This window comes from Balaenoptera acutorostrata, chromosome 6 (genome assembly GCF_949987535.1).
Source record: "Balaenoptera acutorostrata chromosome 6, mBalAcu1.1, whole genome shotgun sequence".
In the NCBI taxonomy this organism is placed as follows: Eukaryota; Metazoa; Chordata; class Mammalia; order Artiodactyla; family Balaenopteridae; genus Balaenoptera; species Balaenoptera acutorostrata.
Window position 1 is genome coordinate 91,580,428 of NC_080069.1, and position 18,598 is coordinate 91,599,025.

Genomic DNA, 18,598 nt, shown 5'->3' on the forward strand with positions numbered 1-18,598 from the left:
CTAAAGGGATGTTTCTCACATTCCTTCTTTATGATCATGTTTGCACGATATTAACAAAGATATCAAATATCACCAATATCACCAATACTGGGACAAACTGATATCATGTGTTACATGATGTAATGAACTGAGGATACATCACTTGTTTAATACTCTTGCCAAAAATGTATACCATGAATCTAATCACAAGGAAACAAGGGGACAAATCCAATTTTAGAAATGTCCTGCAGTATGGACACCAAGGGGGAAAGCAGGGGGTGGGGTGGGGTGTGGCGGTGGTGGTGGTGGTGGGATGAACTGGGAGATTGGGATTGACATATATACACCAATATGTATAAAACAGATAACTAATTAAGAACCTGCTGTATAAAAATAAATAAATAAAAAAATTTTAAAATTGAAAAACAGAAGACAAAAAACAAAACAAACAAAAAGAGAAATGTCCTACAAAACAGTGGGCCTTAACTGCTTTAAAATGTCAATATAATGAAATAAAGTAGACTAAGAGATATGACAACTCAATATAATGCATGATCCTGAGTTAGATTCTGTATACACACATATGGAGAGAAAGATATAAAAAAAGATAAAAAGTAAATTTGGCAGAATGTTAACTATTGGTGAATCTAGGTCAAGGATAATCATATATTCAAGTATTTTTGCAACTTTTCTGTAGGGTTGAGATTCTTTCAAAACAAAAAGTTTAAACAATTCTGTTTCCTATATGTTAGTGAAATTCCCTTTTCCTAGTTTGCAAAGAATTTTTATCATGAATGGGTATTGCACTCTATCAAATGCTTTTTCTGCCTTTATAGAGATGACTATATGGTTTTTCTCCCTTCATTTGCAACGTAATGATCTACATTTATAGGTTAACTAATATTAAACCACCCTTAGTTTCTGGAATAAATCCAACTTGCTCAGAATATATCTTTTTTTAATTCAATGCTAGATTTGATTAGCTAACAATTTTGCATTCATCTTCTTGAGTGATATTGGCTTGTAATTTTTCTTTCTTGATCTGTTCCTGTCTGGTCTTGGAATCAAGGTTACACTGGCCTCAGAACAAAAGGGGAGCAGTCCCTCTTTTCCTATTCTCTGGAAATGTTTGTAAAAGATTGGAATAATCAGTTCCTTGAAAGTTACATAGAAATTGTCTGTAAAACCACATGGACCTAGTGTCACCCTTACGTGTGTGTTTGTGTAAAATATAATATAAAAAAAGTGCATAAAATGTAAATGTTCAGCTTAATGAATTGTTGGAAAATAAATTTAAACATATAACTGCCATGAACTATTACTAGCACAAAGGAGACTCCCTGCTATGAAATACTTTCCAATCATAACTCCCTCCCTCCCCCAGGGGGTAACTATTATCCTGGCTATCCTCCCTTGCTTGCTTTTCTTTAAGATTTTTGTACCTACTTATGCATCCCTTAAAGTATAGTTTAATTTAGTCTGTTTTTAACTTTAGGTAATGACATTGTAATTTATTTGGTTTCTTCCCTTGACACTGTCTTTATGATTCATCCATGTGGTGGTATGTGTTTATATTTTGATCCTTTTCATAATTGTGTATATTCCACACTATGGATATACCGTAATTTATTTATTCAATTCTTGGACATTTGGGTTTTTGCAGTTTTTTTGATAACATGAACAATGCTCCCATGCATATTCTTGTGTTTGTGTTCTGGTGACATAAACACACAGTTCTGCATGGTAAATACCTAGGAGTGGAATCTCCAAGTCTGTGCATTTTCCTCTTTAATAGAAACTGTCACACTTTGTTCCAACACACGTGTGCCAGTTTACCTGCCACCAGAAGTGCCTGAGAGTTCACAGGGCTCCGTGTCCTCATCATCACTCACTATTATTAGATTTTATATTTTTGCCAATCTGGTGGGTTGCAGTGGTATCTCATTGTGGTTTATTAACGAGGTTGAGCACTTTTTCAAATGTTTAGTAACCGTTTGGATTTTCTCTGCTATGAGATACCTGTTCATTTTTTTTTTCCCCTAGTCCATTTTATACATTCAGGAAATGAGCTCTTTGTCATGATTACTGTGCAAATATCCTTTCTCACTCTATGGCTGCCTTTTCCTTCTTCTGTTTTCTTTAAGAGAGATTTTTATTATGCAATTTTTAAAATAGTTAAAGGACCATTCAGGCTTTCTATTTCTACTTGAATCAGTCCTGACAAGTTATATTTTTTTGTAGGAATTTGTCCATATTGCCAACGTTTTTAAATATATTGTCATAAAACTGCTCAGATTAGTGTCTTATATTTTGAAGCTCTACTGATATTGCATTTTGTATGTTTGTTTGTTCTTGGCGTTATTTGCACCTTCCCTCTTTTATTCTTGACCATCTCTCCAGAGGTTTGTCTATCAGTCTTTTCTAGGAACCAACTTTTGGCTCTTTTGATCCTCTTTAATTGATCTTTGATACTCTTTCACTGATTTCTGATCTTTATTACCCCCTTCCTCAAACTTTCTTTGGGTTTACTCTGTTGTTCTTTCTCTAACTTCTTAGGTTGAATATTTAGTTGTTAATTTTATGCCTAATATAAGCATTAGTGCTATAAATTTCCCTTGAAGCACCACTTTCCCTGCATCCCATAAGTTTTGTGATGTATTTCATTCTCATTCATTTCCAAGTATTTTTAAATTTCTAAATGAATAGGCATTTAAAATTTATCTTTTGTTATTGACTTCTAACTCAATTGCATTGGGATCAGAAAACCTGATCTATGAGATTCCAATTTATATTTGTGATTTTAACTTCTAAAAGGGGTTCTAAGCCTGTTGTTTGTTTTTTCAGCGGATGCTTACTCATGGGGGCTTACATGCTTGGTGTTCTCAGTTGATGAATTTCCCTGATCTTAATCTGTGGGAATCCTGTTCACATTGGAAATGCTTTCCTCTGGAGAAACCTTCTACCTGCTTCTGCTGCAAACCAGAGGCACTACCAAGCCTGGATCCCTCTAGCCCCTTCAGAGATTCTACCTCAAGGCAGAAACTCAGGATTCTGAAAAGATCTGCTATTAAGTTAGTCTATATGAAACCACCATTTTGGGGGTCAAAAACTGTTAAATATCAGCAATTGCATATGGCCCAACTTACACCGTCAACCTTTGCCGCAGGACAAGCCTGTTCTTCCTGTTCACTTGCTGCTTACCTCTCCTACTTAAATTTCGGCTCAAGGTTTTTTTCCTTTCTTGGAGAGAGGAGGAGGCTTTGGAGATTTCCCCGGCAATGCATTAAGAATTAAATGTTAGGCTTCCCTGGTGGCGCAGTGGTTGAGAATCTGCCTGCCAATGCAGGGGACACGGGTTCGAGCCCTGGTCTGGGAAGATCCCACATGCCGCGGAGCAACTAGGCCCGTGAGCCACAATTGCTGAGCCTGCGCGTCTGGAGCCTGTGCTCCGCAACAAGAGAGGCCGCGATAGTGAGAGGCCCGCGCATCGCGATGAAGAGTGGCCCCCATTCGCCGCAACTAGAGAAAGCCCTCGCACAGAAACGAAGACCCAGCACAGCCAAAAAAATAAATAATAAATAAATTAAAAAAAAAAAAAAAAAAAAAAAAAGAATTAAATGTTATTCATGAATGAATTACTTTGCAGTGGGGTGGAGGGGAGGTCCTACGAGTCCTAAACAACTGCTAGAAGCTGAAATCCCAGGAGAGGTATACTTTTTCAATGAGAAAACCAAGACTCAAAGGGGTGAAATGACTTATTCATGGTCACATGGCTGGTAACAGGCAGGGCTAGGACTTGAACCCACATATGGAACCAAAACTGAGGCTCTTTCTACTTTCCCTCTGTCCTGCGCTGCCTCCAGAGAGCTATTTGGGCCTGAGCTTAGCAGGCATCCTTACCTGGTGCAAGGGGATGACGAGGAAGGCCCCCCCACCAGCACACTCAGTCACGACTGCAATGAAGTGGGGGTTCACAGCACAGAAATGATTGTCGTGGACGCTGCGGGTGATGGGCACGGAGTCGTAGCAGTTCTCCTTGCTGGCTGGTTTGCCAAAGACATGGCGGAACTTGGAGCTCCGGTACTGGGGGTGCCATGACATCTGCAGGAGACAAATGGGACAGAAGGGCTGTGAGGCTCGCAACCTGACAGCAGGACACACGGAGTCCCACCTGGAGAGGACATAAGAGGGCAGGACCAGGACAGCCGTCAGTTCTATGAGGACAGTGACGTGCTATGAAGGGCACCCAGGTGAACAGGCTATAATTGTGGCTACTTCCAGGGATCTGGTGAGATGGCATATAACTACTGCTGACCTGTTTGCTTTTCATCCCTTCGTGTGCAAAAACAAACAGGTAGAAAAACCGTAGAGAGAACTCATCCCGTTCCCTCCCCTATCCAGCACCTCACCAGACAGACCAGCCTCCCCACCCAGCTCAGCCCAGCTAAGTGGGAAATATTGTGTCCTCTGGAGCCGGCCAGCCCAGGCTCCAATTCCAGCTCTGTGCTTGCCAGCTGGGTGGGCAAATGACTTAACTTCTGAAGTCTCAGTTTCCTCATCTGTAAAATGAGGATAAAGAAAGTATCTGTCTCATAGACTTGTCATGAGGATGAAATGAGATGATACACTAAGATCCTTTGCTCAACAGTAATAATTACTACCACTATTATCATCCAGGCATCTTGACCTTCCCTCGTTCCTCATCCGGCCTTGTATTTGTTCACTCAATATTTACTGAGTACCACCTGTGCCAGGCACTGGTGGTCTGGAGAGAGCAAGTCTGAGCCCAGCCTTACAGGAGTGAAGAGTCCTATGAGTGAGGACATTAGCAGAGTCTGGGCCACTGGGACCCAGTGTGCTATAGGCAATAATGGGCGTTTGTACATGGCAGTCAGGGAGGGCTTCCCAGAGGAAGTGACATGTGAACTGTGATTTGAAGGATGAGAAGGAGCTGGCCATGTAGGCTGGACAAGGGTGAGCTGGGGGAGAAGGTGTCCCAGGCAGATGGAACAGCCTGAGCAAGGGCCCTGAGACAGAAGCGAACGTGGAATGTTTGGGAAACTACATGTGGTTTGGTAAGATTAGTAAGGAGATGCTAAAAAAAATATATATATATATATTCACACACACACACATATACATGTAAACTGGAAGATGTGAATGAGGAGAACACGAGCTGGAGGGGTGAGCAGGGCTAGATCATGAATGGCTTGTAAGAGTGTCTAGGGCTCATTAGTGGCCAAATATATGATATCATGTGGCCTCCTCTTGGCCCTGCTGCTGATCAGTTCAAACCCCCTCCCCTCAGTCTCGTTGACCCACTGGGCCCTCCCATCTACGCTCCCCATGCAGCCAGAGGGATTGTTCTGGACAGCAAACCTGGCTGTATTCCTCCCTCCCTGGCCCCCACCTTAGATCACCCTTCGATGCTCCCCATTCACTGCTGCCCTACAGGATCAAGGCCAAACTCAGCTTGGGTCCCACCCCATATTCCAAGATTTCGCTTTTTCTTGCTCATCTTCTAAAGGACTCCTTCCAGACAAAGAACACCACACAGCTTCCCTGGTACCTGCTCCTGCATTTCCAGTCCTCTGGGCCTTCACCCTTGCCTTTCCCTCTGCTTGGCTTGCTCTTCCCAGCCCACTGTTGTCTGTACCCATCACTATGAGTCCAAACCCTTCCTTCCCCCAGCTCCCAGGTGCCCTCCCTTTACACAGCACCAGGTACCCATCAGCCTCGTGGCGGCAGGTCTGTCCTGTGAAGCTCAGACATTTCAACCTTCCTTTAGGGAGCTTTGCCCAAAACCCTGGCTGCATTTGCCAGAGCTACAGGAAGTAGCACAGAACGCAGGGACTGCCTAATAATGCCCATCCAATCCCAGAAAGGATGTAAGAAGCCTTACAGAAATAGAGAAAACACAGATAGAAGGAAATAAAAAAAGCCGTGGTGAGGAAATGGGGACAGAGGGAAAATGCAGGAACAAAAAGAGATCACCTGAAATGTAGGGGGAGTCAAGCTATGATTGTGTGCTGCCAGGACCAGCACACAGGGGAGGTTTTGCATCGGAGCTTCCTAGTGGTCAATTCGACAAGGGAAACAGAATCAGAAAGGGATTTACTCAGTGTCTGTAAGATAAATGCCTCCACTTGCTAAGGAGCAGCACAGCTTTTCTCTGCACTGAGCCCTGAGAGAAACAGGTCCTAAGGATCATCTAAGGAAAGAAGAGCAAGGATAATGATCTCCCTGGGGTCTTGGCAATTAGTGGCAGCTGAGGAGTTGCCTGGGGCCTGGGCTGCAGGTGGGAAAATAGGGGGCAAGTCAGCAGGCTCAGCTCCTGGGCCCCCACCCCTGCCTTGCCTTGAGCAGCAGTTGGGGGTCAGTGTGGGGGGCATCTGTCTGTGGCCCACAGTGATGCTCACCAGACACTCCATTGCTCCCCTCACATCCCAGCCTCCTTGCAGTTAGGCAGCCACTATTAGTCCTAGCTAGTGGATCATGGGTGGAAGTGATGTGTGCCACTTCCAGGCTGAAGCATGTAAGACCTGCCGGTGACCCTCCAGAACTCTCGTCCTTGGCTGGAGGGATGAGGAGGCCACATGTTCCAGATGGTGCAGCTTCCATCTTCCTGGGTCCCCAAGGGACTGTGTGAATAGGGCACCTTGCCCCAAATTGACTCATGTAGCATGACAGAGAATTAAACTTGTAGAGTGAACCACAGAGAAATAGTGGGGATACTTGTCACAGGGCATAAGCCTACCTGTCCTGACTAACACATTGCCCCAGGCAGTCCCAACCAATGGTAGACAGGCAACGGCTGCCTGTGCTTGGTGTGGCCAGGGCACAGGAGCCTGCAGTGAAGAGGTGGGCAAGCAGGCAGGACCCAGATCCTCTCAGGAGCCGTGTGAAAGGACTTGGACTCTGAGGGCAATGGGAGCTGCTGCAGGGGTTACAGCAGGGGAGGGGGAGGACCAGTTTTCGCTTTTAGGTGGATTCCTCTGATTGCTGAGGTAATCATGACAGTCGCCTGGGCTGAAGCAGGGCAGAGGGGATGGAGAGGATGGGATGTGTTAGTGAAAAACATGGGAGGGGGATAAAGCAGCCTTGGTGCTGTGCCCATGGTGGGCTGTGGGGTGAGGGGGACAGTCATGGCTGCTGAAATCAACATGACCTGGCCAGCATCAATAGTCCTGGCCCCTCTGGCCACTCCCAGCGCTCTCCCTTCACACCTGGGGGACGGCTCTGGTTCCAGGTTCAGGGTCAGGGGCCATAAGAGGCCTGGGCAATGCTCTCCTGGAGCTCACAGTCACCTCCATGGCAATAACAACTCTTAGTCTTGGGTGCTTGCTATGTGCCAGGCTCCATTCCAAGTGCTTCCCCTGTATGAACTTAGGTGCTACCTTGCTCCCTGTTACAGATGCAGGGGTTGAGGCAGAAAAGTGAAGCAACCTTCCTGACGTCACACAGCTAAGAGGTGGTGCAGCTCTGTCTCTGGAGCCCTCAGCTCCAGATAATGATGACGAAAGCTCTTTCACACTCATTACACCCTGGATCCTACCTCAGCCCCCAAGGGGAAGTGTCATGACCATTATTGCCCCTACTTCACAGAAAAGGAAAACGAGGCTCAGTAAACCAAGTGGACGTCCTCTGGCAAAGGGGGCTATTGGCCTCCACTGATGAGGCCGGCCAGCCTCCGAGCAGTGTTCGACCCCTGTGCCGAACTCCTCTCCCCCATCCCACCCCACCTGGCTCCAACACCTTACCTCCACTGCCAAGGTTCTTCCAGACTTGTAGCCATGAGGGAAACTTACAGAAGTGGGTGGGTGGCACCAAGCCAGGTGGGCCGTCTCTCCTTTTGCCCCAGGTATAGGACTGTGCATGCACATATGTGGGTGAAGTTTGTGCGAATGTGTGTGCACTGTGTGTGTAAGTCTGTGTGTGAACACTGCACTGATCAGGGTGTTCCTACGTGCTCGTGTACCCCTGTGGGTGGGTGTGTACCTGTGCATCTGTTTGGGTGTTTGTGTCTGTGCATGTACTGCACATGCGTGCCTGTGTTTATCAGTGCATGAATGAGTTTAAGGACTCAGCAATTCAGAGAGCAGGAGTTTTACTTTCCCCACAAGCAGGCACTTGCCTGAAAATGAGGACCATAGCGGGCCTTTAGCACTGTGAGGCCCTCGCCCATGGGCTGGGCCAGAACACCGATCCGGGCCAGGTTTACCCCATGCCACTTGTCCTATCCTGCCCGGTCCCATCCAGCTGGGCCCACGTCAAAGCCACAGGAGGTCTTCTTAGGCGTAGCGGGCCAGCCCACTAGGGCACAAAGCAGGGGGTGGCACCCATTCTGGCTGCTGCTATCCCAAAGGTGCTTAGCTGGCCTGATGCCATGGGATTAGGCTCTTTGTGCTGTGAATTCCCTGCCCTGCAAAAAGATTTAGTCATCGCTGGGTTTAACACCCCACTGAGTTTATTTTTTATCTATTTATTTTTATTTTTTGGCCGTGCCGTGCAGCATATGGGGAATCTTAGTTCCAGACTAGGGATTGGACCCATGCCCCCTTCTGTGGAAGCGAGGAGTTTTAACCACTGGACCACCAGGGAAGTCCCCACTGAGTTTATTTCTCAGTGCCTGACAGTGGAATGGCTTGCTGCCTGTCCTATCCCTTACAACTCTCCTGAGGCCTGTTGTCCCCATTTGGTGCAGAGGAAGTGACTTGACCAAGATCAAATTAGTAGGAGGAGTGGAGATGGCAAGCAGAAGCCAAGACGTGGTCCAGATGCCCCTCTTCCCACCTCGTGCTCCTCTCTGTTGTGTGTGAGAGAGATGGAGACAGAGACACAGAGATTTTCCTGCCTGGCCCCAGAAGCCTATCTTCCCAGCCCAGCCCTGAATCATTGCAGGACAAGGGTTAGCTGCAGGGTGGCTGAAACTGAACCCAAACTGGGTGTGGTACAAAGCAGCATAATAGATTATTCATTAATTGCGCTGTTCCTGGCCTCAGGGAGAATGAAATTACCTGATTTGGTCTTTGAACGTCAGAGGTGGGGAGGAGTCTGGCATTCCTGGCTACCATTGTCCCCTTAGAAGTTTCTGTTTCCACATTTAATATTTGGAATTGTATTTTATTTTTTCCCTTAAAACCTGACCTTGTGGTCATCGAGCTGCCCCCAAACACGCCTCCTGGGAGGGTCTGAACCACCACACTTACCTCAGCCGCAGTTAAAAGAGGGAGAGTACAATCACAAGTTTCCTAGCTTTACAAAGTGAAAAAAGATTACCATAAGGGTAAAGGACTCTGTATTTGAAGGTGATCTACAAAGCAAGAATTAACACGATACATGCCTAATTATGGGTGGGTCCCACGTCTTGACTCTAATCCTGGGTTGACAATTATCCATCATAGAGTTTATCTAGATCCTGGCCTTGACCCCAAACTTGACAGGAAAGCACCTTTTTAATTCACCCTAAGTCCTTACCAGGGCCTCTGATCCACCCACAGGAGGGGGTGAGGTATCTGGTTCAGGATGCCAAGGCCCAGTTGAGGTCAAGGTCCCCCTGCTGTCAATGCAGGTCTCTGCCTAACCATGGAAGCAAGAAGAGACCTTGTCGCTCTCCACAGAAGGAGGGTGACCAACTGTTCTGGTTTGTCCAGGATGCGTGTGGGGTGGGTATTCCTGGGATGCAGGACTTTCAGTGCTAAAATCAGGAAAGTCTCACGCAAAAAGGGGAAAGTTGGTCAAATTGGGACTTGAACCCGGACAAACCCAGATTGTGACTTGAACCCATGGCCTTTTTTTTTTTTTTAATTAATTAATTTATTTATTTATTTATGGCTGTGTTGGGTCTTCGTTGCTGTGCACAGGCTTTCTCTAGTTGCGGCGAGCCGGGGCTACTCTTCGTTGCGGTGCGCGGGCTTGTCACTGTGGTGGCTTCTCTTGTTGCAGAGCATGGGATCTAGGTGTGTGGGCTTCAGTAGTTGTGGCTCGTGGGCTCTAGAGCACAGGCTCAGTAGTTGTGGCGCATGAGCTTATAGTAGCTCTGCAGCATGTGGCATCTTCCCGGACCAGGGCTGGAACCCGTGTTCCCCTGCATTAGCAGGCAGATTCTTAACCACTGTGCCACCAGGGAAGTCCTTGAACCCATGGTCTTTTAATTGAGATCACACACCTGGTCTCAGGACTTAATGAAGCTCAGGTTCTTGATGTCTCGTCACAGAAAGAATTCAGTGAGAGGCAAAGTGACAGGTAAGAAGTAGGTTTATTTAGAGAGAAACACATTCCACAGACGGAATGTGGGCCATCTCAGAAGGTGAGAGGCCCTGAAATATGGGGTAGTTCGTTTTTAAGGGCTGGGTAATTTCATAGACTAATGAGCAGGAGGATTATTCCAACTATTTTGGGGAAGGGGCGGAGATTTCCAGGAATTGGGCCACCATCTGCTTTTTGAACTTTGATGGTTGCTTTTTGAACTTTGATGGTTGGCCTCAGAACTGTCATGGCGTTGGTGGGTGTGTCACTTAGCTAATGAATTACAATGAGCATATGAGGCTCAAGGTCTATGGGAAGTTGAATATTCTGCCATCTTGGACCTAGTTGGTTCTAACCAGTTTTTGTCATGTTCTATGGCTATGCCATTCTTTTAAAGGTTGTGCCCTGTCCCCTTCCCTCCTGCTTCACTGCCACCTATCATAGAGGCCTCCAGAAAACTGTCACCCTATTTATATGCAACGATTCTACAGTAAGTCACTAGTAGCCTTGACTCTGACAACTTGCCTGTGAGACTGAAGGCTCTAGAATGAACTTCTTAAAGAGCCCAACATCCTGAACCAAAGAACAGAACACCTCAAAGCAGAAAAATCCAAGGTCTGTAAAGTGCTTATTCTGTGCAGGGTAAAGGGGCAATTCAGTCACTGTTCTCCGCATGTGTACACTTCTCAGGGAAATGGCTGAGAGCGGGAAAGGATGAGATGACACGATCTTAACTGGTTGCTAAAGCACAGGGCAGTGGTTTGTAACTTTGAATGCACATTAGAATCACTTGAATCAGGTCACTGGGTATGGGACCCAGGCAGCAGCTCTGTCCAACACGGGAGTCTCTAGTCACACATGGCTTCTAAATTAAAGTTAAAATCAATTAAAATGAATTGAAATGTAAAATTTGGCTCCTCAGTTGCACTACCATTTCATGTGTTCAAGAGCCACACGTGGCTACCGGGTACCCAACTAAACAGTGTAATTATAGGACATGTCCACTGTGCCCATGTGACCTTGGGCCAGTTACTTAATGTGTCTATTTCCTCACCAGTAAAATCAGGCATAATAACAAATAATAGCTAACACATTGCTTACTATATGTGAAGTATGTTCCAGGTACTAACTGGACCCTGACAGCAATCTGGTTAACTACAGGTGTTAGAGAACCATTGACTGAAACCGCCCGTCCTGGCCAGGCACGATAATGACCGCTTGCAAGAGTTATCTCACAACAGGAGGTCCCAATAAGGAACGTGGAACTAACAAGCTACTGCCAGACAGAAGAATTCAGGAGGGGCCAAAAGGAGGGAGCAGACGCCAGCCTATAATATATCCTACCAACCTCCCAGAAACTTTCGCGCTGGAATCAATCTTGGCTGAGAGATGCGCGCCCCCAGGAAGGACCCTGAGTCAGACCAAATGCGGACACAAGCAAGATGATTGGCCAGAGACAACCTGGAAACTAACCTCATTATCATAAAACCTGAGACTGCGGGCTTCCCTGGTGGCGCAGTGGTTGAGAATCTGCCTGCGAATGCAGGGGACACGGGTTCGAGCCCTGGTCTGGGAAGATCCCACATGCCACGGAGCAACTGGGCCCGTGAGCCACAATTACTGAGCCTGCGCGTCTGGAGCCTGTGCTCCGCAACAAGAGAGGCCGCGATGGTGAGAGGCCCGCGCACCGCGATGAAGAGTAGTCCCCACTTGCCGCAACTAGAGAAAGCCCTCGCACAGAAACGAAGACTCAACACAGTCATAAATAAATAAATAAATAAATAAATAAAAGACCGTGAATTTCTTAAAAAAAAAAAACCTGAGACTGCGATCCACGTGGCAGAGCAATTCTCCTGGGTTCCCTTACCCCACTGCTCTCCACCCGGGCGCCTCTTTCCAATAAGGTCTTTTGCTTTGTCAGCCCATGTATCTTCTCGGACAATTCATTTCTGAGTGTTAGACAAGAGCCCACTCTTGGGCCCTGGAAGGGGTCCCCCTCTTCCTGCAACATTATTATCACCCCATTTTTACAAATGTGAAAACTGGGGCACAGATAGGTTAAGTAACGTGCCCAAAATCACACAGCAAGTAGGAGGCTGAGCTGGAATCCAGAACCGAGCTGTTTAGTCCTGGGTCCACACTCTCCCACAGGGCTGCCCTGAAAATTAGATGAGATAATCCGCCCAGTACATGGAGCAATGCCGGTGCATACTCAGTCCTCAACAGATGTTTGCTGTGAAGACCGCTATGGTCCCAATGTTTACAGGACATTAAGATTTGATTTAGTACATGACAGGTACGTGCTGAGAGCCCAACATTTTGGGGATCTGAGTAAAAATCCCAAACCAGAAAGTGCAAAGCAGCCCACTAGGTGCAGAATTCCGACCCTCGGTGCTCACCACATTGATGAGGCACGTGAGAAGCTAACTAACAATCCCTGTGGATTCAGAAGAACCCGGAGAGGAAAGGCATTTATTTGTGCGTGTCTCTGGCAGGGCTCTCCAGGGTACAAAAGCCCGCAGCCTCCTAGACCTTCCTTCCCTTAGTTCCAAAGGGCAGATTCAAACAGTTACTAACCAGGGAGATGAGGGAATGCAGAAACAAAGGAAAAGCAGTCAAACAAAAGTGCAGCGATAAAGCAGAGTTCTGCTTCGTCCTCAAGGGATATACGGGATATACATAACAATATATCTTTGAGTTCTTCTAAGGGAACTAAGGCCCTCACCTAAATGAAGGATGGTAACTTCAGGTTGAGCAGGAGATTCCTGGAACACCACCCTGTTACCTCACCACCAACCAATCAGAAGAAAGTCACACACCCTGAAGCCCTCACCCTGGATTTTGCCTATAAAAACTCTTCCCTGAACACCACGGGGGAGTTTGTGTCTTTTGAGCGCGAGCCCCCCATTCTCCTTGCTCAGCCCTGCAGTGAACCTTCCTCTGCTCCAAACTCCGACATTTCGGTTTGTTTGGCCTCACTGTGCACGGGGCACACGGACTTGGGTTTGGCAGCAGAGGCCAGCAGCCTCGCTCAGCCCTGTGCTGTGGGGCCTGAGGGTCTTGGTGGGAGTGGGGGGCGAAGGGCGGAAGGGCAGAGGAAGCCCTTTGGTTCTCTCCATGGGCACAGCTTTCCCAGGCAGGAAAGCAGAACCATGCTGCCTTGGGGACCCCACCACCCCCGCCAGGCCTCAACCGCCTGGGGCCCATCAGCAGTGGAGGCTGAGGCACCCTGCAGCCAGCATGGAATAACAGTCCTCTTTCCAGGTTCTCTCTGCCTCGAGCACCCTCCCACCTCTGCCTTTATCACCCCTCCTCCAGCTCTGCGGTCCTTCTGGTCCAGCACAGATGCCTCCCTGCAGGCCCACAGGAAATATAGGCTGAGTCAGAGAGAGAGCCAAGAAAATGCCTCTTTCCTCCTGATGAGATTAGGCCTGAGGGAGCACCTCCCCTCCTGACATCTGACACTGCCCAGAGCCAGGTGCCTGGGCCCGGAGGAGGAGCAGGGCATCTCCTGAGATGACCTGGCCTCCCCTGCCACCCCCGTGCCCTTGCTCTTGACCCTTTCCTCAGGCAGTGTGAGGCCCGGCCAGCCTCTTCTCTCCGTGACTCCGTTCCTCCTCCACCCCAGCCCAGGCCTCCTACCCTGCCCCCACCCTGACTCTGTCATTTCCCTTAAGACTCCCCCAGCCCCAGGTCCCCTCTGTCCTCAGGATAAAGCCTTCAGCTGGACTTGGGTTTTGAGGTCCTTGCACATTCCCTGACGGCCTTCCCCTCATCTCCACACACCTGCCCTTTGAGCCACACTGGCTTATCTGCTCTCCCCACAAAGCGTTGGCTTTCCCAGACACCCCATCTTTGCTCACACCCCTTCTCTCTGCCTAGAGCCAAGTCAGCCCAGACCAGTCTGAGCTGCTAAGTCAGCCCAGGTAAGTCGAAGGTTGGCACTTAGCTGGGTTCCTAGGATGCCCCCTCCTCTCACTCCACCTTCCTGGGCCCGGCTCAAATAGAACCGCCTCCAGGGGGCTTCCCAAGTTCCAAGGCCTGAGCCATCTCTCTAGCCTATGAGGTGCCCCATCCTGATACACAGGGAGGGGAAAGAGGAGGCAACTGGTTCAAATCCCGGACCCTCATTTGTCTCTGGGCCCCAGCATCCTCATCTGTAAAAGAGTACCCTCGGATCTACCTCATGGTGCCTTGTCCAAGATTAAATGAGGTAACAGATGTAAAATGCCTTGCACGTGTCTGGTACTGTTACTGAACACAAGTTCATGTGCCTGACACACAGCGAGGCCAAAGCAACCAAAACATCGGAGTTTGGAGCAGAGAAAGGTTTATTGCAGGGCCAAGCAGGGTGGCTTGCGCTCAAAAACCCCAAACTCCCCGATGGTTTTGGGGCAGAAGTTTTTATAGGCCAAATTTGGGACGAGGGCTGCAGGGTGTGTGACTTTCTTCTGATTGGCTGGTGGTGAGGTAACAGAGCGGTGTTCCTGAAATCTTGTGCTCAGCCGGAAGTTGCCACCCTCCACCTGGGTGGGGCTCTTAGTTCCTGCAGAAGAGCCCAAAGATATTGTTAGGTATATCCCTTGAGGAGGAACCAGGATCCTGCTTTAATCACTGCAGTATAGTTTCTTGACTGTTCCCCCTTTGTTTCAGCATTCCCTATTTCCCTGGTTAGTGGCTTTTTGAATCTGCCCTTTGGAACTCTGGGAAGGTCTAGGAGGATGAAGCCTTTACCCTGCAAGTAAGAAACGGGGGACCCGGAAAGGCTTTTGTGCCCAGGAGCCCCACAGGGTCCCGCTCGGTTTCAGTACTAAGTAGAAGGTCAGCTGATGGATGCTCCCTTCCTCTCCTCCTGTCCTGCTCCCTGTGTTTCTCCCATCTTTCCTCCATCTATCTATCCATCCATCCATCCATTGGACTGTCAATGCCAGTCCTCTCCCTTCAGCTTTGCCCACACACAGGCCAAACCACACAGGCAGGCACCCAGGGGGAGACTGACTTGGCTCCTGGATTGAGCTTTCACTCACTCCACCGGCCTTTCCTGAACACCCCTTCTGGGTACTAGGAGCCAGGGACTGGGCCTGTCTCTTCCATAGCAGGCTTGCTGGTCACGTTGGAGAGTCCTAATTCTGATGCCAATTTGCTACATGACCTTGGGCAAATCTTGTCCCCTTCTTAGGTTTTGTTTGCCTACCCATAAAATGGTAACACCTCTGCCCTACCCACCTGTTAGGACAATTCGCTGAGGGCTCTGCAGCCCGCATGTGCCAGACCCGGGGGGCCCGTGAGGGCAGTGGGACTGCCTGCCTGGCAGCTGCCCCAGTCCTCAGAGCTGTTCCTGCCTTGACCCTCTGGAGACACAGAGCAGGCCTTCTTCCTGCTTATTCCCCCTGATCAGGCCCTGACCAAAACTCCACGAAGATTTATTGCCCCACAATTTCCTTATCTGTGAGTTTCGAGAGACAAGGGTCACGGAGACTTTTTAAAGATGCCTCCCAGAGGTTGAAAATCTGGCAGCTCTACTTCCTGCTTACTGTCCATTCTCTGGCAGAACTTCTGGATCTGTCTTTGGACAGAGAGGGACACTGAGAAACAAAGAGGGAAGGTGCCTTGTTTAGAGCCCCACAGTGATCCTGGAGTAGGGCTGAAGCCCTGAAGCTCTGTTCTGGGATGGGCACCTGGCCAGGGGGCCTGAATTCTGTCGTCAGTGGACCTACAAATCAGCTCTCACCCTGCCCTGCTGCAGGGACCTGGGGCCCAGAGTGAGTCCAGGTAGCATCACTGGGACCTTCTCTGAGTCCAGCCTGTGCTGGGTACCGTGGGGCAGAGGCAGGAATGATCCTTACCCCCCAGGAGCCCAGACTGATGGGAAAGGCCAGCAAACTCGATTCGGGGTAGCAGGGAGATTGAAACCTGGCGAGTGGGTAAGGGCTGCCAGGAGTCTGTGTTTGAGCTAAGCCTTCAAGGCTGAGCAGAGCGAGCCCAGCACAGAGTAGGGACGGCACTGCAGGTGGAAGGCTCTGCACTGAGCCACGCGGTGAGGGGTGGGCAGGCAAAGGCATATCCAGGGAACCCAAGGGTCCAATTCAGCTGGGGCCTGAGCAAATGCAGAGGAGCAATGAGGGCCGTGACTGGAAAGGTGCCGGGGCAAGGCTCTGAACGCTAGCTGAGCTGGCACCTGAGACCACGGAGGGAGGTGTCAAAGTCTATAACCAGGGTGTGACCTGCCAGGGCTGAGGTGGATTTAGCCCCTGCCATTAGGGAGGGCAAGTATTTTCTTTCCTCAACTGTGGGCTGTGCCTAAGGAAGAAATAAGTGGGTTCATTTCATGCCCAGCTCCAATCTGCTGGAGGGGCTGTGGAATATGGTGAGAGGAGGAGGAGGAGGAGGATTCTGAGGCCTTCCTTGTCTGGACCCAGGAGGAGAGGAGCCTGACTGATCAGGGAAGAGCTGGCGGATGGCTGACCAGGAGTCAAGGCCTGATCTCCCTCCACAGATCTCAGCTCTTTGAGAGAAACATGGAGCTGGGAAGCCCGGCCTCGAGGCCCATTCCTGGGCCACTTCTCAGCAGCTGGGGTTTTAGATCAGAAAATAGCTTCCTTTCATCATTCAACCCATTTCCCTGTGGGAAGAGTCCCCAGGTATGACTGAGGGCTGCCTGCTCCTGCCCGAGCCTGGGCAGCCCAACCCTCCATTTCCTGGACCAGCCACACAGGAGGGTGATGGGAAATTCCCAACTGCTTCTCCCCAACCTGTGTATCAACCTGGAGATAAATGCCACTGTGCAGCCTTAATCAATTCCCCAGGCAGTGTCTGCCACAGATGCCAGGAGAGGATGGTGAGGACTTCTCCCCATTTCCAGCCTCTCTGGGCTCTGCCCACATCTGTTCAGGCTGGACCTGCAGGCCAGGGAGGGCAGGAGGGTGGGAGGTTCACTGGAGGACGAAGAGTACAGGAAAGATGTCAGCACCCTGGGCTGAAGAGGCACTTCTGCCCCGAGACTGACTCTGCCAGGACTGGTGACGGTATCTCATTTTACACTTTGCAAGAATCTCTCCCAACAGTGGGTCTCAAACTTGAGAGCACATCAGGGGCCCCTGGAAGGCTGATTAATACCCAGACTGCTGGGCCCATCCTAGAGTTTCTGATTCAGCAAGTCTGGGGTGGATCCTGAGAATTCTGCATTTCTAGCAAGTTGCCAGGTGGCACTGATGCAGCTGCTCCAGGGACCACTCTGAGAACCACTGCTCTACAGCCCTGCTGTATGATTTACAAAGCCCTTCCCGTTCACTATTCCATTCACTCCTCACAGCCGCCTTGGGGTAGGGAGAACTATCCCCACTTCCTGGATGCAGTGAGCTGCACTCAGCTCAGAGCGACGGAGGCACTTTCCCGAGGTTACACAACTAGTGGGAACCTGACCTCCAAAGGCTCTGTGAGCACACAGCCAGTTCCTAACTCGGGGCCACTTGGGGCTGTGATCCTGGGATTTCTCTGTCCAAGACTCTTAAATACACAAACGCGGGTTCAGGCCAGCACTCAAGAATCGCGCAGGTGTTCCCACGACAGCTTCACCACCTGAACAGCAGGCATGGAGGGCAGGTACTCAAGACACAGGCTTCAGAGTTAGAGACCCGGCTACCAACCCAACTCAGCTTCCCTAAGTCTCGGCACCACACGGCACCTACCTCTGGCCGGGCTGCTGTGAGATGAGGCAAGTAGTGGAACAGAGCCTCTAGCCTTGGCACACGGTGAGGTCTCAACAAGCCAGTGGGCCCAGACAAGAGCCGGGGTGGGGGGAGTGGGAAAGATACCAAACCTCTCTGTGCCTCGGTCTCCTTATCTGTAGACTAGGGTCAATGACAGAACCTACCTTATAGGGGAATCATAACGATTCCATACGGTTATCCATTTACATTGCCTTAGAGCAGTGCCTGGCATGGGGCAAGTTGTGTGTTAGTGTCCTACGTACGGTTCCTTTGCTAAACATGATATTTTAGCACTGAATGCACATTTTTCATCCATACATGTAAGCAAACCATTAAAGAATAGAGTAGGCTATGGTGAAGTCAAAATTAAAAAATCATGGCGGGATGACTGCACAACAGTGTGAATGTGCTTCATGCCACAGAATGGTATACTTAAAAATGGTTAAAATGATAAATTTTATGTTTTGTATATTTTACCACAATTAAAAAAAAAAAAAAAAGAAAAAAGAAACAGCAGCACTGAGGACTTCCCTGGTGGCACAGTGGTTAAGAATTCACCTGCCAACTCAGGGGACATGGGTTCGAGCCCTGGTCCGGGAAGATCCCACATGCCGCAACTAAGCCCATGTGCCACAACTACTGAGCCTGTGCTCTAGAGCCTG

At 49.0% G+C, this 18,598-nt stretch overlaps 1 protein-coding gene across 1 annotated transcript in view; it reads right to left on the bottom strand.

Annotated features, from left to right (window-relative positions):
* Positions 1 to 18,598, bottom strand: part of TRIM14 (tripartite motif containing 14) — an 83,855-nt gene that overhangs the window by 49,301 nt on the left and 15,956 nt on the right. Inside the window, 1 exon segment of the mRNA XM_057549158.1 lies at positions 3,880 to 4,080. Coding sequence (XP_057405141.1) covers positions 3,880 to 4,080 — 201 coding nt within the window.